The sequence below is a fragment of the Juglans regia genome, chromosome 7 (assembly GCF_001411555.2).
Source record: "Juglans regia cultivar Chandler chromosome 7, Walnut 2.0, whole genome shotgun sequence".
Taxonomy (NCBI): domain Eukaryota; kingdom Viridiplantae; phylum Streptophyta; class Magnoliopsida; order Fagales; family Juglandaceae; genus Juglans; species Juglans regia.
Genome location: NC_049907.1, coordinates 36,855,906 through 36,878,382, shown reverse-complemented (window position 1 = coordinate 36,878,382; position 22,477 = coordinate 36,855,906). Strand labels below are relative to the sequence as shown.

Genomic DNA, 22,477 nt, shown 5'->3' with positions numbered 1-22,477 from the left:
TTGGTCGCCAACTTTACCACCTGCAGAATCCTCATCGACAACGGGATCTCCACGGACATCCTATTTTATGAAGCCTTCACCAGGATGAGAATATATGTTGTCTGGCTACACCCTGCCCCTACGTGAATGGTTTCTCCGGGAATATGGTTCATCCTCCGGGAACCATCACACTGTCGATCCTCGCAGGCAGTGCCCCTTGCATGACCTCAATCATGGTCGACTTCCTATTGGTGAGAACCCCGTCATCCTATAACACCATCATTGGAAGGCCCACCCTCAACAGCTTGCGGGTCATCACGTCGACCTACCACCTTAAGATGAAGTTTCTGACTCCTCATAGAGTGGGAGAAATCTGAGGCAAATTGGTCCTGACGAGGGAATGCTACGTCCAGGAATTCAAGCAGAAGGATGATGGGGTTACCCCGAATTGCTTCTCTAGGAGGGAGTAGGTCATGCATCGCTTAGAGAGGCCTGTCAGGCCTTAGTCTACGACTCACATTGCCGAGCTCGAGGGAGAGCGGGAAGGTGCATGGTCCCAGAGGCAGACACAGAAAAGACGAAAGCTCCACGGATGAAGGTTCTATTTTCCTTTCTTTTGTAATGCGTTATTTAACTATTGTAAATTCTTATTATTTAATGAAATGTATGATTTTCTAGGATAATGCAACACATATACTTCAAGCTTTCACGTTATTGACAAAACATCGACAAGAAGATCTACAATTAACGACAAAATCATCACTAAGTCAAATGCCTACCTTCCCTGCGATGTCAACAGGTGGGAGCGGGTCCAGTCCCAAACTACCTTAACAGCGTACCTCCTGCGGGATAAATGGGAGAGTTAGGCTGAAGGCCCTGTACCCCTCTCGTGATGGAGAGCTAGTCTTCCCCCCCCCTGGCCCGAACAACTTACCCCGACCTCCATTGCAGCGAAGAGCGGACTAGCCACATCGCTGTTCGAAAATGTTACCTCCCTTGCGGGGTATCAAAATGAGAAGTACTCCAAAGGCTGCTTCGTCCTTCTCTCGGCAGAGTGTGGGCCAGCCCTCAGTGGCCCGAAGACAAAAACTTACATTCCTTGTGAGTGTCAACAGGCGAGAATGGGTCCAGTATCCAACTGCCCGAACAACATACCTCCCGTGGGATTAAGAGGAGAGCTAGGCCGAAGGCAGCTCTACTCCTCCCGTAATGGAGAGCGGGTTCTGCCCCTCTGGCGGCCTGAACAACTTATCTCGACGTCTGCTGCAATGAAGAGTAGGCTTAGCACCAGCCTGACCCAACACTTACATTCCCTGCAATATCAACGAACGGGTGCGGGACCAGTCTCAAACTGCCTGAACAGAGTACCTCCTGGGAGAACTAGGTCTAAGGTCGTTCTACCCCTCCTGCGATGTAGAGCGGGTCAAGCCCTGGCGGCCTGAATAACTTAACCCGACCCCTATCACGAGAAAGAGCGGACCAGCTATATCATTGTTCGAATTACCTCCCCGTAGGGTACCAAAGGGATGAGTGTAATGCCTAAAGCTGCTTTATCTCTCCTGCGGCGGAGTGCGGGTTAGTTCTTAGCTACTCGAAGACAAAAACTTACATTCCTCGTAAGCGTCAACAGGCAGGAGCGGGTCGAGTTGCAAACTGCCGAAAAACTTACCTCCCCACAGGATTCGAAAGGTTGAGTCACTCTAAAGGCCAGTCTACTCTCCCATGGAGGAGTGTGGATTCAGCCTTCCCAGCAGTCTGAATACTTACCCCAACCTCTGCTGTGAATGAAGAGTGGGTTCAGCGCTGACCTGACCCAAATCTTACATTTTCCTGCGATGTCAACGAGCATGAACGGGTTCACTCTCAAACTACCTGAACAAATTACCTCCCAGCGGGATAGCATGGATGAGTTTAGCCGAAGGTCGCTCGAACCCTCCCGCGAAGGAGAGCAGGTCTAGCCTTTCAACTACCCGAATACTTTTCCTGACTCCCATCGCAGCGAAAAAGCGGACCGACTCCAAGGCCGTCCAAAGAAGTTACCTTCTTATGGGCTACACGGTGTCAACGAGTGGGCGCAGGCTCAATCTCAAATTGCCCAAACAAATTACCTTTCCGCAGGGTAGCAGGGGCGAGTTGAGCCCTATGTCGCTCGGACCCTGCTGTGGAGGCGAGCCAGTCCAGCCTCTCGGCTCCATTACGCTTACCTCAACTCCCATCACAATAAAGAACGAGCCTGCCCACGACCTTCCAAAGAAATTACCTCATCGGGGGTTAAAGGGGCAGGTTGGCCTAAAGCATCCTGACCACTCGCCGGTAGAGAGAGGGCTAGGTTCTTCGACCGCCCTACTACTACACCAAGAATTGCGGACATCAACAATCCGGCAAATGCAACAGGCAAATCACGTCACGGGCCAGAGGGTTCAGGTTTGCGAAGTCTAACATCTACAAAACTAAGGATAAAATTATGATGACATTCTTATCTTCCAACCCGGGATTAAATGCACAATGCCCATGGATGGGAGTAGATCCAGTTCCAAACTACCCGGATAACCTACGTCCCTGTAGACCAAGGATATGGGTCAAGCCAAAGGCCGCCAAGTCTCCCCTTAAATGAGAGTCAGATTAGCCCCACGGCTACCTAAATAACCTACATCCGCCCCCTGTGTAGCAAAAAGCGAGCCGATCTATTTATATTCAAACTCAGGCTTTGGGGATAGAGGCGGGTTAGCAAAATGCTTCCCAGCCTTTTTCCTCCAAGGAGGCAACCAAAGTCTCCCTGACGCGGCTACTCTAAAAGAGGGGCTTCCATCCCTTCCAAGTCGACGACAGCGAGCAAGGGCTAACACGCACTTATGACACTCTCTTTTCTTTCAGTTACATGCCAAAATAAAGCACAATAACACAAAAAGGAAGAACCGAGGGATTAGGCTAGGTAAAGCACATCCAAGAGACAAACGGCAAGAAGGAGGAAATCGGCATAAAGGAGAACTCAGGAGACATCGGCCTAGTCAAACATTATTGCTAAAAGCCCCCAAAGGGACAGCTACCTAACAAGGGCGAACGAAGAAAGCATAAGCAGAAGAATGATTGGCCAGCGGGGTTGTCATGAATAGGTTAGGAGCTGGCGGGACTGACCGTAAGTACGACGGCTATCCCCCCCGCCAAACAAATGAAACATCGTAAAAACAAGCAGTTTGGTACAACAAAATATGAAGCAATTTCATTAATGACCAAAAGTTACACACAAGCCGCATGTCGACGGTGCAGAGGTATACACATTTATAAAAAAAGAAAAGAAAGAGAAAGAAGAGCAAAATGAAATAACATCAATGACACCAAGAAGCTAGGGCATTGCAACATTAGGCACCATGCTTGGAGACCCCAGCATTGGGAGCTTCAACCTCAGGAACGTCAGGATCAGAATCGCTATGTTCGGAGGCAGCAGGCTCGGGCATGGCCTGGAAGGCAGGACTCGGAAAAGCACCAGGGATCTATTTTATCCCCAACTTGTGGCTGAATGCAAAGGCTTTTTCTTTGACAGTAACCCGAGTAAGGTCAAGGTCCCGCAAATACTTTTTGAGAGTTCCCGAACATAGTTGTGGTCTCTCCAGAATATGGTCTCGCATCGACTTAAGGCCCTTGGCACACTCGTGCCCCTACGCGGTATCGTGAACGCTCATGACCGACTTTATCTAGCTGTCCAAGCGAGAGGCGACCTCCTACACTCGAGACAAGTCACCCTGAAGATTTACGACAAGTTGCTCCATCAGCTGGTCGTCTTCCCTGGCCTTTTTCTTTAGCCTCTTTCGATGGCGGTTAAGCTTCTCGGTTTTCCTGCTCTCCTCCTCCAAGGCAAGTCATACCCTCCCCAGCTATTGCTCCAGCCGCTCCCTCTCTTCCCTCTCGCCATGAGCGTACCGAAGGGTAGTCTGGGTCATCGCACAAAGATCCTAGTTTTCTTGCTTAACGACCTCCTGGCCGTCCATAATGAAGGCCGCTAGCTGAGAGGAACCCTGACAACAAGAGAGGCCGACATGAAACGATCAGTAAGGGGAATTTAGGAAATAGAAAAAGAAAGGAAAAAGACAAGAAGAAGTCGTCGAACCTCGTGGAAAAAGTCAGACAAACATTTGGTGACCTGGCTGATGGCTTCCGTAAGGCACCCCCGTTTCCAGACGCTTGTGCAGCCGCCTCGGTCTGATGAGCCCTGTTGACAACCTATTAGGCATGCATCGCCACTTGGGCGAGCTTATCTCCGCACGGAGCCCCCGAACCTATGCCAACTACAACATCTACATGGAGACCACCTTCCGCTTGGTGCTCTGCCTCCGAGACACGATTACTGAAAGTAGCGGTCGTTGCCCTCTTAGGAACGGAGTCCAAGCCTCCAAGCGACTTGAGCTCCTCCCCACCTACCACAGAAACCAGATCGTCTTGTCCCATGGCAGCAGCCGAAGACATTGCGGAAAGCAAGGCCTCAAAGCTGGGACCTCCCGAGCAGGCCTCAAACTTGCCTTCCAAGGAACGATTGCCAGCAGCAGAATGAGCAGAAGAAAGGGAGGAGACCCTCGGAAGATGCCCCCTATGACGGCTCGCCGGGGGATCCTAACTGCCAACACTCCTCGGAGTAGGGCGCCAAGGTCACTAGTTTCCGAAAGCACGTCACAAACATCAGTCGGCAGGGACAACATCTTGGGAACCTCAACCAAAGGGCCTTTCGTCGATGGGTCCAAGGGCTCCAAAGGAAAAGATTCCGCCAGCACCTCTATGCCAACTGGACAACGAGACGCTTCCATTGGCGTCACCTAGACGACAGAATGATGGGCCTTAGGCATGGCCAGCGCTCGCCCATCAGGGATCGGGGCTTCAGCAAGGGCCCGTTGTAGACCCTAGCCCCCTCCGAGTAAGGTTTCTTCCCCTTGCTCGATGGAGAAGGATCCAAGGGGCGCTTTCAGGCAGGAGTGACCCAAGGTCGGGCAACAATCACCATGTCGTCGAAAGGAACATGACTGAGGGGAGGCAAAGAAACCTTTAGGCTCTCCTTGGAAAGAAGGGCTTTTGAGAAGACGTTGTTGGATCACCCACTCCCTAACGATAACGATAGGCTGCGACTAGGCAGGCGTAGCCGTCGGATGCACCGCCTTATTTTTCGGTACCCTTCCCTAGTTAGTTTGAATCAGGAACTCACGACAGTTCACCTGACCCACCGGAAACTCCCATCCATGGCCAGACACGAAAAAAAACTTTGGAGACCAGTCATTCACCTTGCGGTATCCGACTCCAAATTGACAAGGGCGTGCATCGCCTTAAAGTTGCAAACGTTCCCCTTCTGCTGCAACACCATGTAAGCAAGGAGGAATTCACGGCTGATCAGGTCAACCTGCTCTAGGTCTGACCCCAACAAGGCATGTCGCCAGATGATACTGCAACAAATCAGGAGCTTCCAAGCATTCGGGTGAAGCTCGGATGGGGCTAGACCAAGGCGATTCAGCAAATCGCGAACAGGAAGAGGGAAATGAAGCCTCAACCTACACGGAAACATAGAAGGAAAGATGGCAACTCAGGAAGAATGACCCTCAGCATCGACTAGGGGTGTAAAAAAATCGGTGAATCGGTAAACCGGACCGGATTGAACCAATGGATTTGGTTCGGTACCAAGTTTGGTTCGGTCTAGTACCGGTTTTATTTTTCTAACTGGTCAAAATCAGTCTGGTTCTAGTTTTTCTTTTTCTAAAACCGAATCGGACCGGTTCATATATGTATTATAATTTTTTATATTGTATATTATTTTTATATATAATATATAATTATATATAAAATATTTTTATATGATATAATAAATTACTAATTAATATAATATTAAATTTTAAAATCTAATATCATTGTAGTCTATAATACAATTATAATATATATTATAATATAGTACAATATATTATCACTATAGCATTATATACTATAATATACTATTATATATTATATAATATAGTATATTAAAATTGAAAAATCAGATCAGAATCGGTAAAACTGGAAGTACCGGTTTAGAGGAATAATCGGTGTGGAATCGGTTCTTGAAAATGCAAAATCAGTGCATACCAGTTTGGTCACAAATTTTATCCAAAACTGGATCACAACCAGACTGGTTACACCTCTATAGCATCGACGACACCCTCATGTGGATTAGGGACCTGGAAGATCACTTATTTCGGCACCTGGTAAGTAAGGGCCAGAGATGTCAGCGTTGCTGCTTGGATGTTTGAACGCCAAGTGCTACCCCAGAAAGATGGCCCGACATCGCCAACCTCTAGAGCGTCTCCCCCACTAGAAGTCGTGGGTTGGGTAGCGTTCTCCGGGGGCATTAATGAAGAAGTAGAATGTATTAGTGAATGGAGAAAAGGGTATGAGTGAAAAGAATGAGGAGTTAGAAGAATAAGGATGAAAAGAGGATTATAGTGCGGTGAAAAGAGATAAGACCATAATTCAATCGCATTTATATAGGAGGAAGACAGTTGTTAATCTCCCATGCCATGTGGTAGAAGGAAAATGTACGAGACGCTTCGAATCCTAGAAAGTACGCACCACGAAGCGACGTGAAGGCAAAGAGCTGCCTGACACCCTCAATATTGATACAACTAAAAAGATGCCATCAAATTTATTAAAAAATGTGCCAACAAAAGTGGGAAGGGAAACGGTATCGGGATAGCCAAGCGACAAGGAACCATCCCAAATTTCGGAGCCACACACATGTCAGCAAAGGGATCCCGACCTCAATGTCAAGGAGGATTTAAGATTAAAAGTAATTCCCACCGTACGAGTTCGATGAAGATTAGCGGGGTAACTGTAAGGGATTTTTTTCCTTTTTGTTTTAGTAGGCCTGAGAAGGGCAACTGAGGGAACAAGAAGCGAAGGTCCAGTCCAGAACAAGTAGACTCTTCGGCCCGACCCACGAGTAGTCTCTCCTAGACGCAACCTCCATGAAGGAGCATACTGCAGGGGGATGAGAGTCGTTGACTTGGAGACCCCTCGAACAATGTCCAGCTCTTAAGTACTTGTCCACGTAAACGGGCGAGAAGTAAGGGGAACCCTCGATCCTCTGGCATGGAGATATCGACGAACCATCAAGGACGCTAGCGAGGTGGGGCAAATCAGGAAACCACGCCGCATTAATGACACTACTACCGGAGCTACATGCCACATTAATGACATCGTCGTAGAGTCATGCTGCATTAAAGGACTTTGACAAAATGAACAGTACAAAAGACATAGACTCCATGGGGGTAGACACGATTTGTCCCCCTAGACTCCTGGATAGCAACTCCCAGGTACGAGAAACCTCTATGTGCTTTCAAGACTCTCTCGCTTATTTACAAACTTTCGAGAGACTTTACTAATTTTTGCATCAGAGATTCCCCAGCCCCGATGCCACCCTCTCCCAGTTGTCTTCTTCTCCATTTTTGTAGGCCTAGTTATGAAGACCTGAGTTGTTGGAACCTAGTTCAAAGACGTACGAAACAGAACGTTAACTGTAGGAATTTGGCTTTTGCTCGATCTTCCTCACCTAACGGACGAAGACTTAAAAAAATTAAATACAATGTGCCTAGCTCTTCTTACTGTGAGTAACTAGAGTAAATATTTCAAATTCCTCATATTTTAAAATGAGCAATGATACACAACCATTTGTATAAATCTTTAAACAATATGTTGAATGAAAGAAGAAATCTCTTTCATTAATTTGTGAAAGGATGTGTACAAGTGTTTAAATAAAAAGCAAAAGCTACAATCATGCCCTATAATCTACACTATACATAGAAAGTAAGGTTGTACTTTGACCAAGAAAATAAGGAAAGAGGTTGGTGGCTCATATGAATATGTGTGCCATAATACTCCATTTTTTAAGTTGGTGCATGAAAATCTGTAATTCCAACTTGTCAGTTAGTTGACTGGAGGCCGGAAAATGAGTCAGAGAAATGAGACGATCATGAAACTTCTCACAAACCAAGTGACAATCAATCTCGATGTGTTTGAGACATTTATGGAAATAAGATTACCAATGATATGGAAAGCAACTTGATTTTCACAGTGAAGTCGCATGAGCTGAGGATGATGAAAAGCCAAATCTTGAAGTAAGAGCTTTAACTAGACTAACTCTCATGTGGTATTGGCTATAGCACAATATTCTCAATTTCAGTGGAGGAGCGAGAGACAATGAATTATTTCTTTGTTTGCCAAGAGATAGGACTTTCGCCAAGGTTGATGAAGAAGCCCATGGTGGAGTGGTTAGGTCCTGGAAACATAAAAGTTGTGAAAAATATGAAAACACAGTTCAAAGATTTGGTAAGCTTGTTGATGGACTGAAGATTATTTAAACTGAGGAACATAAAGTATGTTATGAAGAGGAAGAGATGGAGATAATGAAAAGTGCCAATATGAGATATTGCAAGAATATCACATATGGTTAAACGAACTAATTGAGTGGACTAAGAACATGTGGCTAAGTAAGAGGTGGTTAGTCATATGATCGGATGCACCATTGTTTATTACCCAATCAAAATTAGAAACATAAGTCGAATTGCAAATGAGAGAGAAAGAAGTACCAGCAAAACTAACAAAAGGAGGTGTGAGTAGATCCATTAACTAGTGATACTGCTCATTAGTCAAACCAGGAATTGCATGCTCAGTTCAAGTGGTAGGTAGGCTAGCAAATACTTGGTACGCCATGGGTTGTCGAATTGGGTCATTGCGTGAAGTGTTGTGGTTTTTATTCGAGTGCACAGGAAAACCAATAAGTTTATAATAAGAGGATTTGGAGTGGTTGACTTTGCCACAATGTTCACAGGTGATAATGGTCTTTCGCTTGCCTTTAAGCTCACGTGTAGAATAAGATTGAGCCCGATTAACATGCATAACAAAGTCGTCCAGTGTGGGTAAAGGAAGATGAAGAAGACATTGACTTTCTTCTTGGTGCATGATAGAATATACTCGACTAACAACAGGTAAGGGATCCATGGCCAAAATTTGGCTTCTAATTTGAGCGTATGAATCATTCAATCCCATAAGAAATTGGAAAACATGTTTGGTTGCTTGTAAATTGGCAGACTCCTTTGACGCTCCACAAGTGTAGTGTGGTGTGGTCTGGAGTGCACTGAGCTCTTCCCAATGTTGTTTAGTGATGTTGTAATACAAGGCACGAGAGGCGATGTCCTGGCGAAGGGTGGCGATGTCGCGAGGTTGGTTGTTTTGAGAGAATCGAGCCCCAAGTTCTAGCCAAACTTCATAAGGCATATTGCAATATAGAAGATTGCCCATGAGAGATTTATCAATGCTATTAAAAAGCCAAGACAAGATCATATCGTTGCATCTCTCTTGTAAGTGGGTTACTGCAACGTCGTTGGTTGGCCTCTTGAGAATGCCATCAACAAAGCAAAATCTGTTCTTAACATTAAGGGCATCTTCATGGCTCCACATCATGTGGAATAATTGTCACCATTGAGAACATAAGAGACCAAAACAACAAGGAAAATGCTACATCCATCGTTCCCTCTTCCCCTTTTTGCTTCCTGCTTGACGTGGCATGTTATTTTTTATTTTTTCATTTTTACTTCCCTTTAATTTTTCTTCCCACGTCGTCTTCGCCATTTCATTTCGTCTTCTCCATACTCGCCGATCATCTTTCTCTTTCTCTCATCATCTCCCTCAACACGTACTGTGCTACCGTTCCCTAGCTACTTCCCTCATTGTTCTTTTGTAATTTGTTTCTTGTTTTTCTTTGTTCTCTTTCAGATCTCCTCAGATACTAGGCTTGCAACCCGACCAAATCGCACAGTATCTGAGCCCAACCCGATCCGCAGTTCATGCCAAGTTGGTTCGACCCGACCCACTGACAGTCGGGTCCGATAAGCACCTCTCTTCATCATCTTCTTCCTTTTTCTTTTCTTTTAATTTTTTTTAATGTTCTTATTTTTCAAAGATGGCAGTGTCGGAAATCATCAAACAGAAAATTTGTAGGCTCTAGATTTCTTCTTTACAACGAGTGTTTGGAATTTACACACCTATAATTTCTTTGATTGATCATTATCTTTGATGATCTTCCGTTGCTATTGACCACAAAATCATTTTCTGTGACCTTAAAATTGAAAACTATGACAAAGCACAAACTCAAAGAAAAGAACAAACAAAACAAGTTCAAAACAATCAAACCATCAAACACAAAATCTCAAAGTATCTGAACCCACAAATTACAAAACCTCCTAAGCAGTGAGAACCACGGCCCCACCGGCCTCTTTGATCTTCTTCTCGATGATCTTGGAGACGAGTTTGGCCTTGACAACGACGGGCTGGTTCTCGGGCAAGACTCCCTGTCACAGATCGCCGAAGAAGATGAAGATATGCGAGGAAGATGGTTGTTTCGAGTTGTGTCTTGCGAAGAAGGAATTGGAAGTCTGGAAGTACAGATGGCATTCGGCTTATGTTAGAAAGAAAGGGTTGATTCGTGACCATTGGATGAAGATATGCTAGGGAGCATCCGAAGTTTGCACTTTAGACAGGTTAAAACCAACATTTGACGGGTTCGACCCGTAAATACATTTGGCCCTCATTTTATTGGTCGGGTCGGTTCGGATTATTAGGACGGGATGGGTCCACGGGTTTTCTGCCCAGGCCTATCAGATACTATCATCCAATTGATACTCTAATTCATAGGTTTTCTTTCAATTTCTTAATGGATTTGCATTTTCGTTGCAGACCCTATTTTTGTCTTTTTGATTTCCTAATTCTGAATAGTATACATGCTTTAGTTTTGATAATTACTGGATGAGTTTTGGAAAAGAAAACATTTTCTAGACATAAAGTCTACATCTGTTGCTTTGTTATGATCTGGACTAAATTCTATGTATTCTGCTTTTGCACTATCTTACTCTGTTTCAACGACATATGGATGATTTCATGCTATCCTTTGATCGATATGTAATGAGACTATGTGCTTTTGCCTTTTTACATTTTTTTTTTTTTAATCTCATGTTCCTTTCTCATAGTCATACAGCCATTGATGACGAAATGGGTTGGAGGGGGAAGACGAAATGGGAAAGAAAAAAAAGAGAAGGTAAAATTAAAAGGAAAAAAAATGCAAAGAGATAAAATGGAATGAGAATTTGGGAAGGTAAAATGGAATGAAGATTCGATAAGACAAAATGAAATGGAGAAGACGACTTGGGAAGGAAACAAAAAAGGAAAGTAAAAATAAAAGAAAAAAATGAAAGGAAAAAAAATGGTAGGCCACGTTAAGCGAAAGTAAAAAGGTAAAAAGAAACGGTGGCTATAGCATCGTCCAAACAGCAATTGGTGATCGGCTGAGCGGAGAAAATAAGGAGAAGAAACCTCACTAATTAATGGTGATACGAAGGGCTGAGGACTAGAGGAATTAGGCAGCCGCCATGGGAGAATGTGAGAAATAAATAATATTAGAGCATCTCCATTTGCATCTTTATATCACTATTATCCCTAAATTATAGGGAATAATTTAGGAAAAAACTCAAAAACCCCCTCCCATCCCATTCCATATTTTAGGATTTTGGTTTAGGGGATGAACAGTGGTTCCCTAAATATAGGGAATCACTATTCATCCCCTAAATCATTTTTTATTAATATTTTATTCTAATAAATAAAATACATTATTCTTCTAATCAATTACATTTTTTCTTTTACCCATATTTATTATAGTTTTAAATAATAAATTTAAAAGATTGCTAAAATATAAAAATATTAATTTTAAAAATATTATCAAACCTTTAAAAAAATAATTTAAATTTTTGTTTAAAATATTCACTATAGTAATAGTTTAAAACATAAGAAAAAAATATTAAGTAGTTAAATTTGTAAATAGAAGTGAGAGAAAAAAGTAATAAAGAAAGAATAGAAGAATTTTATTTTAATAGAATTGAGAAAGAATAGAGAATGAGATGTAGAAGATTTTTAAAATATAGATAAAATTTAAGAAAAAATTATAGGAAGTGTCTAGTTTAACTAAATTATAAAATTTTTTATAAAAAACTTAATGTGAATGCTCTTAGATGCTCAAGTTTAATGGCTATGATAATCTCTTTTATTGATTTGTGAAAGGGTGGCTCTTCAGCCGTTGGGAGCTCTTCCTAGTCTATTCATTTATATGTATTTTTAATATTTTTAAATATTAAAAAAATTCATAATATTATTAAAAAATATTTTTTTAATAAATAAATAAATAATCCCAACGAAAATTCCCAATTGACATTTTTATTTGTGAAAAGACGTGTATAAGTGTTTAAATAAAAAGCATAAGCTACAATTATGCCCTATAATCTACCCTATACATGGAAAGTAAAGCTATGGATTGACCAAGAAAATAAATTAAGGAAAAGAAAATAAGAAAAGAGGTTGGCGGCTGATAATTTCTTATTTTTTACCTTCCAGTTTTTATTTCAAAGTGATTAATAATTATCGAGACTCGTCTCGTTGAGGTGTCCCCATGAACGAAAAATGTTTCTGAAAAATGTTATTTTGTCTATTTTATTTATTTTTTATTTTGATATTTTATATATTTTAATTTTTTTATTTAATAATTAAAAAATTGATTATTAATGTATTAATATTTTTTTTATATTTTTGAAAATGTTATAAAATAATTAAAAAATATTAATAAAAAAAAAAAAGCTTGCGATAAAGTTGAACGGTACATACTGAACGAAAGAGTAACGCCGCTCTTCCATGCATTATTCTTATCAATCAAAATAGTGTTTAAAACGGAAAGAATAATCTACGTCACCCGAGCAACCATCTCGAGAACGGGTAACCATGCAAATTTTTTTATTTATTGGGTAATTAAGAAAATATTTTTTAAATATTAAAAAAAAATAAAATAAAAAGTAAAGTTTTTTTTTTTTTTTTTATAACTTGTCGGTGGGTCTAGCAGGTTAAAAAAATAAAAAAAAGATACACAGTAAAAGATCGAGTTTGGCATTCGTACGCAAAACGCGCCCATTGGCTCCTAACCCTTTTCCCTTACCAGCCGGCAGCCATCGAAACTCCTAACGCCTTTCTCAGTCACTCTCGCAAGCAAAAAATGGAGAACATTCACAGGCCCACGATCATGGTCACCAACGACGACGGAATTGACGCGCCAGGTCTCCGAGCCCTGGTTCGCGTCCTCGTTTCCACGGATCGCTACAATGTTCAAGTCTGCGCTCCGGATTCGTGCGTAACTGTTTCCATGTTCCCTCCGTGCATATATCTATTTGTATATCTATGGGGGCGTGTTTGTGCTAACGTGGTAGTTGTTATTATTTTCAACTGGATTCTTGAAATTCTAAGCTCTGATTATTTTAATTCTGGCCTCGATTTTCAACGCTCATATATTCTATTACGAAAGTGCTCTGCCTGCGCGAACAATCTTGCCTTGCCAACGGATACGATGGCTATGCTGTAACTAACGAGTCTTCTGTGGCCGTTTTGCTGTTTTTTATGTCAGTGTTTCTGTGACTATGAATTGCGCAATAGCCTATAGCATTATCACCATTCACTTTTGTTATATTGGAATTGTCATGTGGAAGTCTTTGTTTGTGGTTGAGATCATGATGAAGGATAACCGTTTAACCGGTTTCTTTTGATAATATAATTGTTTTAGGACTCTCCTCAACTCATCTCATCTCATAGTTATAATTTTCTCAAATTTTCACACAAAATATAATAAATAATTCAACTTTTTCAAATTTTAAAATAACTTTATCAAATTCTCACATTAAATATAATAACTAATTTAATTTTTATTCTATTATTTACAAACCATCTCAATTCATCTCTGAATCCAAACCTCTCCTAACTGCTTAGTTGTATCATATATGATTTAAACGGAGCTTCAGGATGATTTAATAAACTAATTTATTAAATGAAATCCTATGCGCTATTGCGCATGGTACTATGTATAATCTCTATATGATCTCTTACTTATATAAAAATAATAATAATCTCTATATGATCTCACATCTCCATAAGCGTTCGTGTCAGCCTGCGAGTTATTGTTGTCATTTGTGTGTCAAAATAGCAGAAATCTTGCTAACTTTGGGTACCAAAATCGATTTTTATGAACAGAGTTTTCAATCTGGAGTCATTTAATGTCGTTATTGCACCACTTTCAGGGAAAAGTCAGCTGTTAGCCATTGTATCACTTGGCGTCACCCAATTTCTGCCAAACGAGTACATATTGATGGAGCAACAGCCTTTGCAGCCTGTGGTATGTTGCGTCTTCCATTAATTCATACTCCACTACTTTCAGTATTTTCAATTTTGAGTTAATATCACAATCTATTTTTAGCTGGTGGAATCTACACTACCATCCATTCGAAGAGCATGTTGAATCAGTAGAGATATTCCGACTCTTTTTTAGAGTATAAACTTTGTGATATAATTTTGCTATGCGTGATCACTTTTGGTAACTTCCTACTGCTGTATGTGAGCTGGAACTATTTCCTTGTAATTTTTCATATATTTGTAGGAGTTCAGCACCTTAGGTGATTAATGAATTTCTTAAAAGAAGTACTTTTACTTTTTTTTTTCCTTTTAAACATATTATTATATTTGTAGAGGAGAATAAAGAGATTAAGGTAGTTATAATGAAGAGTAGGGCATTGAAGAACACAAATGAATGCTGTATGGATAAAACTATGATTATACTGTAATGAACTCCATATACCTCTAGCAACGTGCTTACAAAATTCACCCTTCTTGATATCATCTTCTAATTCATCAGTAGGGTATATCTCACTCAAAAATATTAGGCCCTAAGAAATGATCAACTAGTGGAGATCATTGTGCTTTTAACTATTCTGTAATGCTACCAGTACTCTGTAGCGTGTACCAGAATTATGATGTTGATAGATAGGGGATGATCCGCCCCTTTTGATGCTGCATTCCTCAGATGGTTCTTGATAAATATTCAAAAGGCTCAAGTCTTGCATATGATTTGCAGGAACTCCAGCTGACTGTGCTTCTTTGGGAATCTCCAAAGCACTCTTTCCTACAATTTCTGATCTGGTAATCTCTGGCTTTACGTATGTGCTTAAATTGTTTGTCCCTAGTTGTGCTTTCATCTGACTTATTTCTCTGTTTGGACGGCGTAAAACTTCAATACTCTTGTTTCTCTCTCTCTCTCCCCAAAACCTCAACAAGGGGCTGTTGGGACTTGAGATGATTACTGCAAACACTTAAAACTCAAATTAGAATCCATTTGACTAGACATGTGGTAATTAAAGTTTTTTATTTCGCTACTAATGTTTTCTCTTTCTGCACACAGGTGGTCAGTGGCATAAACATGGGAAGCAACTGTGGTTATCACATGTTAGTCTTCTTTTCTGCCGTCTCTTTGAAATTTTGAATTGTGAAAATGCCGCTTTCTCTTTTCAAAATGAAGACCTTTCTTAAAAATAGAAAGGGAGGAAGAATATGGGACAAGAAGCTTCCCCTTAAAGAGCCCGAAAAAGTAAAAGTAAAAAGGATACCAGAATATAAAGTCAACACAGTCTATAAGTATCTTGATGTGTTTTATTTTGGACTTCTAATTAATGGAATAAGTTTGGATTTGTGACACAGGCTGGTTTATATTCTTCGAACACCATTACAGTGGTTTCATTGTGCTTTTGAATGGCATGGAAACAATGTGGGTCTGTGCCATTGACAAAAAAATGAAATGACTCTGTTATCAAAAGACTTTTTCCTAGCCCACCTGATAACAAGGGAACATGTCCTTCCAAAACAGTTGAAAAAACAGATTGAAATGATCTTAATCTCATGAAACTTTAAAAATATCCATTTTTAACCACTTTCTTTGTTCAAGTAGCCAGTGTCTCAGCTGGAGTTCAGTGTGTAGTTAATACTGTGTAATTTATTTCTTTGGTCAGTTATGCTAATATCTTTACTGACTCTTTTTTTGTTTGGAATTCAGAATCTACTCTGGCACAGTTGCTGGTGCTCGAGAGGCCTTTTTCAATGGTGTACCTTCTGTCTCTATATCATACGATTGGTATGTAAACATACATGCATGCCAATAGTCCTAAATACACACACACACAAACACACACATATATACATTTCATGGGTATTTCTTTTACTAGTTCCTGGCTTGTAACTAGGTTCAGTTTTTGTATACTTCCTATGTACTTGGCTTTGCCTTGCTACTTGTCTCAATAAAATTTCTTATTCATCAAAAACAAAATTTCATGGGTATAATAGGAGTTGAGGCTGAATATAATGGACATGGCAACAATTATGGTCATTATAGTCTTTGGCTAAAAGCTCTTTCAGCTTTTCTTGCATTTCATCCTTAAATCCATCTTACTTTTTTTTTTATATGAGTAAATAAGTATTATTAATCAACAAATAGGCATAGCCCAGTACACATACAGAAAGTATGCCCTATCTAAGTAGGCGCAATAGAGACAAGAAAATCATGTAGATCCATGCCATTAAAATCAACAGCAATGGCCCAAATACATAGAGTTCTAATAAAAAAAGCTTTTAGTTCCTCTAGCGATCTCTCCTTATCTTCAAAAGTCCGTTCATTGCGTTCCTACCACAAACACCACATGACTCATATGGGGACCATTTTCCACACAGCTTTAATCTGTTGAATGCCTCTTAGATTTGTCCAGCTGGCCAGAATTGCCACCACTGTCTCGGGCATAACCCAAGCCAAGTCTAGTCTACTAAACACTTCATTCCATAACACCCTAGCTGTCTCACAATATAAAAGGAAATGATCCACCTACTCACCCCCTTTCCTACACATACAACACTAATCTGCAATGATCACCCTCTGTTTCCTCAAATTGTCAGTTGTGAGGATCTTACCCAATGAAGCTGTCCACACGAACAAGGCTCCTTTGGGCGGTGCCTTATGTCTCCATAGCCTTCTCCATAGAAACTGAATATTGGGCTTGTGTGAGGGACTTGTAGTAAGAGTGAACCGAGAAAGAACCTTTACTTGCTGGTGTCCACCACAACATATCTTCCTGCTGGTTGCTTGGTTTTATAGAGTATAAGAGGCTGAACAATTCTTCAAAGCTGCTCATTTCCCAAAATTGTGCCGGCCGACTAAAATTGATATTCCACTGGATTTGCTCCCCCGCTATCACCATGACTTTAGCCACTAAAACATCTTTGGCACTTGCAAACCGGAAAAGTGAAGGAAATACATTCTGTAGAGCACTGTCACCACACCAGATATCACTCCATAATTTAATCCTGGAACCCTCCCCCACAAGAAATCTTGTGTGTCTAGTGAATACCTCCGATCCTCTTCTTATGTGTTTCCGCAACCCCACTCTGTAAGCTCCTTTCACTTCTTTCGTACACCATCCTCCCCATAATCCTCCATATCATAGTAAATGGTTCCTTTTCTCCTAAACTAGCGATCTGTGTTCTTAACATTCAGGGTTGGAGGTAAGAGCAATGTTCATGACTATACACTTGCTGCTGAGGCTTGTTTACCGATCATAAGTGCAATTGTGGATGAGATCAGGAATCAAAATTATCCTCATAGATGCTTTTTGAATATTGATCTACCAACAGATGTTGCTAATCATAAGGTAAATTTAAACTTTTTTGAGAACATATCACTACTGAACGTTAATTTTAAGAGAATATATGAATAGCCATTGTTTTTCTCATAGGAAGTCATTTCTTTTTAAATTATGCAAGAGAGTAGCATATCTAGAAGGTTGAAGAAGAGGATAACTTTAGGACTAGCATTTCTGGAATATGTCGAGTTCGTCTGGTCATTTTAATGAGTTTTTTCCTTAGTATTTTTAAAAATGTGTTAGTGTTTTGTTGAATGTGATGACCTGACACAGTTTTGTTAACCTCATTATGCAACTTATAGGCGTGTATATATTCATGGATTAGCCATTTAGCTTTATGTGATCAATTAGGAACTCCTTGGACTGTTTCATGATAAGAATGCCTGTGTTTCTGTTGGGTATTCACTAAGTGAGATTGTAATGTCATTTTGGGTTGTCTCATGTGCCTTAAAAAGGGGTATAAGCTGACTAAGCAGGGTACAAGCATATTCAGAATGGGATGGAGACAAGTTACTTCTGACATGCAAGGAGAAAAAATGGCATCGACTATGACTATGGAGTCTAACTCAGAAGCATCAGCAGAAACTCAAACATCACCTATATTGCCAGAAAATCCTTTGTTCAGGAGGGAAGTATGTGCAATTCTTTATCCATCTGCCTCTTCATGTTGTGAATGCATTGTCCATTTGTTTTGCCAAGTTAAAATCTTATTCTGATATTCACTGAACTCTTTATACAAATTTTCGATTACTTAAAAAATAGAAAAGATATCCACTGAACTCTTCTGTGTTTGCTTTTGCTTGCCAATTTTCTGCTTGATAGAAAACATGGACTTTCATTTAATAAAGAGGAAACTATGTGGTATTGAATGAATGGATGAATGAATGAAAAAGGCCGTGTCTGTGTTTGTTTGAAGCATAAGTTTCTCTCTTTTGATCATGAAGACTTTTAGCTTTTGTTTTATACCTGATTTTCAAATCACAAGTTTGTTGAGAGAGAGAGAGAGAGAGAGGGAGGAGAACATATTTACTATTGATGTTATTACCATTGGTATCATAACCTTTAGTGGTGAAGATGATGGTGTAAATCTATGGTTTTGAAGAAAAATGACTTTGTGGCATAAATGTACCTGGTTGCCAGTCATGTGAGTCTCACATGGCTTAATTTTATTACCTACTTTAGCCATTTTCAGTTCAGTCTAGACCATGAAGGGTTGAGTTTTACTAATTGAACGATGAAAGATTTCCATGTGTTATGGCCTAAGAGTTGAAGTGTATAATCCAAGAAGAAAAAATGTAGGCAATCACACCCGCTAGTAGAAAGTGGAGGGAGGGCTCCATCTTCATGAACCTGAAATAGAAGCCCTACGATGCGACCCACTCAGTATATTCTATAGAAGACAATTTCTTTTCAAGGAAGAGAATATGATTGTGTTGGATGGTATATTAGATTTCGCATCCCTTGTATTTGTTTTTAAATTTTCGAACCATATCATTTCAGCTAATTGCAAGATTGTGATCTATATCATTTCATCTAATGACTAATGCTTTTGAGGACGACATCGTTTGGAACAAAATGGTTGAGTCAAATGTGATTGCTGAGTTACTTGTTACAAACATGCAGGAAAGCTTTGTTCTTTTTAGAAAGCCCTAATACAGAGGACAAGTTTCCTGATCTTTTGCTTGATATTTAAGCGCGTCACTTTTTTCTGTTTAAATTCTTCATATATAACTCTGCTTTTCAAATGTTGTAGGTGATTAGTATTGAACATGGCGACAATGATACGGACCACCGAATTCTTCAGGAAGGATATGTATGTTTATATGATTGATAAAATTTATCTATATGGTTTTATTTCAGCCCCAATAACTTTGATTGAAATTAAAAAAAAAAAAAAAAAAACCATCAGTAAATTGGTATCTTGATTCTATTACAGATTACTGTCACTCCTCTTGGTGCCCTTTCACCTGCAGAGAAAGATTCTCATGTCTTCTTTCAAAATTGGCTGCCAAGTGTGGTTGCACACCCCTCTTCTTCATCCTTATAATGCTTATATCCTTCTTGTTGTAAGTAACTGCAGCCTATATAATTTTCCCTATACTCAAGAAAATTGAGTGAACAGCACCATCGCACCATTGCTTTTACATGTTTGGTTTAGATATGTAGGTTTCATGTGTTTGCTATTTATTTGCTGGCCTAATTATAAAATATTAGTAGCAGCACCGATTTTAGCTCAATCATGTCATGCTGAATAAAACTTTATATTATCAGGGAATCGGATTGTGATACCCTTAGAATTCCCTATTCCAATTCTAGGGGTGGATTTCGGATCTGTGGAACACCATTCCTGTGGAAATGAGCGAGTGAGGTGGGAAATATACACCAGTATATCTTCAGTTCGGGAAAAAAAAAAACCATTTTGTCCCGTAGTTTTCACAATTTCTACATTTACGGCAGCGTATCTTGAGTTCAACAGAACCTTCTTTTACCCATTCATTGTCTCAAATTCTACTTTTTCTCCCACACAATAGATATTAAAAGGGTCTCATTCTAAGCTGTTTGATAGTTTAAGTAGATGATAATAGAAAGAATAGTTTAATTATCCACGAGGTAATAGTAATCACTACCTTTATGTTTTCACTGGACGAAAATACTGAATTACACAGGATTATTCATGTTAATCTTATTGCTAGGGCAAACTGAAGAAAGTAGAGCTCAAATAATTCCTTTGGATTCGTCTGCCAGATGATATCATTTTTCATTGCCCTCAGAATGCCGGCGTCTGGTCGTAGCACGCGCATCTTACTAAAAGGATCTGGAATGCCTCTATGAACACATTTGTATGATTAACAATCCTATGTATGCTTTTAGTTCTCTATATATTACTTTCGTCGTAGCTTTGAACTTATCTAAATTTCCTATAGACGTGGATTAGAATTTCCGTAGAACAAGCTACTACCGTATCGCCTGCCTGGATTTGTACCAGAAAACATGCTTCTGCAAGTAAGTACATTAGAGGATTCCTAAAAGAAAAGAAAATAACGTTGTTTTCGATGATGTATGAAGTAAGATGAGCACGTGATCGAGACTCGTGAGCAGGACAGACTTTTACCTAACCCGTTTTGACCAGATATGGAAGGTTGGATTAGCCAAATCAAAAAATATAGGAAATTCAATTACACGACTTTGGAATGGTAGATAATGGCTTTAGAAGGCTCGTACATCTTATAAAGCTTCCTGAAGGTTGAATCTACGGGTAGAGAGCGCGCACAAAAAAAAAAACAAAAGAAAAAAGAAAAATGGTTTTAAAAACTAATAGAATATGGTGGAGTAGTAGTACTCGAACACTACCTAAATAGCCGAAAAGTAAAAATGCTTACGAAGTTTGGCTAAAAGTTGAAGTAACTTGTGCCTGCAAATGGCATATGTTTTTAGCATAAAATATATTGGGTTCCTTTCACCATATCAGAGAGATGAAAGTGTAGGGTTCATAAAGCCTCGCCAAAGGTTTTTTTTTTTTTTTTTGGATGACCAACCTTTTCCTTTGCAACCAGGCATTTCATGAGACCTAAAATCACACCAACTCCTTTTTCTTTTCATATAATTTGGCCACGAGGACAATTATTCTATTCACAATTCATCTGTTTTTTTTGTCTTAAATTAGATATTTTTTATACGGCTTATCATTGTAATCATTATGTTTTGCCTGTTTTTTTTTTGGAAGGCATGTCCACGAGAACCTTGTTGAATCCCTATGTGGCACTTGGAAAGCTATGTTTCAACGTCCTTTATTGATTTACTCTTTTTTTAGTATCTAGAAAGAAAATCAACAGCGCTATTGAGATTGCTTCAAGTTCAGCAATATTAAGACGTGAAAATCTTGTCGGTTTTCCGTCGTTTCTGTAGTTTTCACATGTCATCGTCAAGAAATTTTAGTCCTCTAAACTCTAGGGAAGGAAGAAACAAAGTGCCACCTCAACTACCGAAACAGACGAAGCAACAATAGGAGGCCTCGTAGAAGTAGAAACGAGTTATACCTTCAGCCTAATATGCAATCTAGAAATAGAGCCATTACCTTTCCCCACCTCCCTCACCAAAACCAAGAAAAATAAAAACACAGAGAGAGAGAGAGATTTGGGACATTGAGTTATTAGGCATATAGAACATGTAAAAGAAAAGGCTCTTCCAGATTTAGAGCCAAATAAAAGACGTTGCATAAACAAAGATGGCAGGGGGAGGGGAGTAATTGAGGAGCCCAAAATACACAAAAAGAAAATATTAACTTTTTTTTTTTCTTTTATATGAGTGAAGATGTCATAAATATTTTTATGTACATAGCTGGAACTTGACAGAAAATAAGAAGTGTAAATAACTGGAAATTTCTCATATTCTGTCAACTCTGTGCATTGGAGCCCTCATTTTTTTGGTTGCAAAGGTGCATTAGATTCCACCAGTATTGACCAAAGGACATGCACATCTTCATAGGGGCAGGATTTGACATCCTCATACAAAATGTATATCCCTCTTCCTGAAAACCCAAAGCAAAATGATATAAAAAGATTAACATAGAGGGAAGAAACTAAGAAATGCATGCATGAAAAGGATCCAAAACGACACCAAGAAAAAAAAAAAAACAAGTAAACTGCAGAAAGCGTCGTGCTTCTGAGAGGAAGAGAGAAATGACAGTAGTTCGTGTGTTTCCAGGAAACCATATGGCAATGTGATTAGTGCAAAGACAATATTGGAAGCAGCAGTACTTACTCTTTCTTTCAGCTGAATGCATTCGAAACCAGAGCTTCTTCACTGGAGAGAGGAGGGATTGAAGCCACCCCATTTAGGAGAAGTGGGTGTGGAGTCTCATGTGGGTTAAAAACAATTGGGAGGAATTTAAGACGAGGGAG

At 39.9% G+C, this 22,477-nt stretch overlaps 1 protein-coding gene across 2 annotated transcripts; it reads left to right on the top strand.

Annotated features, from left to right (window-relative positions):
* Positions 1 to 12,959: 12,959 nt before the first annotated feature.
* LOC109018719 (5'-nucleotidase SurE) lies at positions 12,960 to 20,627 on the top strand. Of its 2 annotated transcripts, none has more exons than XM_019000874.2 (10): positions 12,960 to 13,200; positions 14,142 to 14,236; positions 14,972 to 15,036; positions 15,296 to 15,339; positions 15,944 to 16,021; positions 17,432 to 17,585; positions 18,032 to 18,208; positions 19,330 to 19,389; positions 19,513 to 19,642; positions 20,270 to 20,627. In XM_019000874.2, exons 1-9 carry the CDS (start codon positions 13,070 to 13,072, stop codon positions 19,621 to 19,623), a joined length of 915 nt encoding a protein of 304 aa, XP_018856419.2. In that variant the 5' UTR covers positions 12,960 to 13,069; the 3' UTR covers positions 19,624 to 19,642; positions 20,270 to 20,627. The 2 variants fall into 2 exon arrangements, with proteins under 2 accessions (XP_018856419.2, XP_018856421.2); XM_019000876.2 differs by lacking the exon at positions 20,270 to 20,627 and adding an exon at positions 19,848 to 20,227 and having other exon boundaries at positions 12,976 to 13,200.
* The last annotated feature ends 1,850 nt before the right edge of the window (positions 20,628 to 22,477 follow it).

Excerpts from the sequence above, each read along its gene's own strand:
- LOC109018719 (XM_019000874.2), top strand. The coding sequence starts at position 13,070 with ATGGAGAACATTCACAGGCCCACGATCATGGTCACCAACGACGACGGA. Across the intron at positions 15,340-15,943 it reads AGCAACTGTGGTTATCACAT|AATCTACTCTGGCACAGTTG; the intron begins GTTAGTCTTCTT and ends TTTGGAATTCAG. Across the intron at positions 18,209-19,329 it reads ATCCTTTGTTCAGGAGGGAA|GTGATTAGTATTGAACATGG; the intron begins GTATGTGCAATT and ends CAAATGTTGTAG.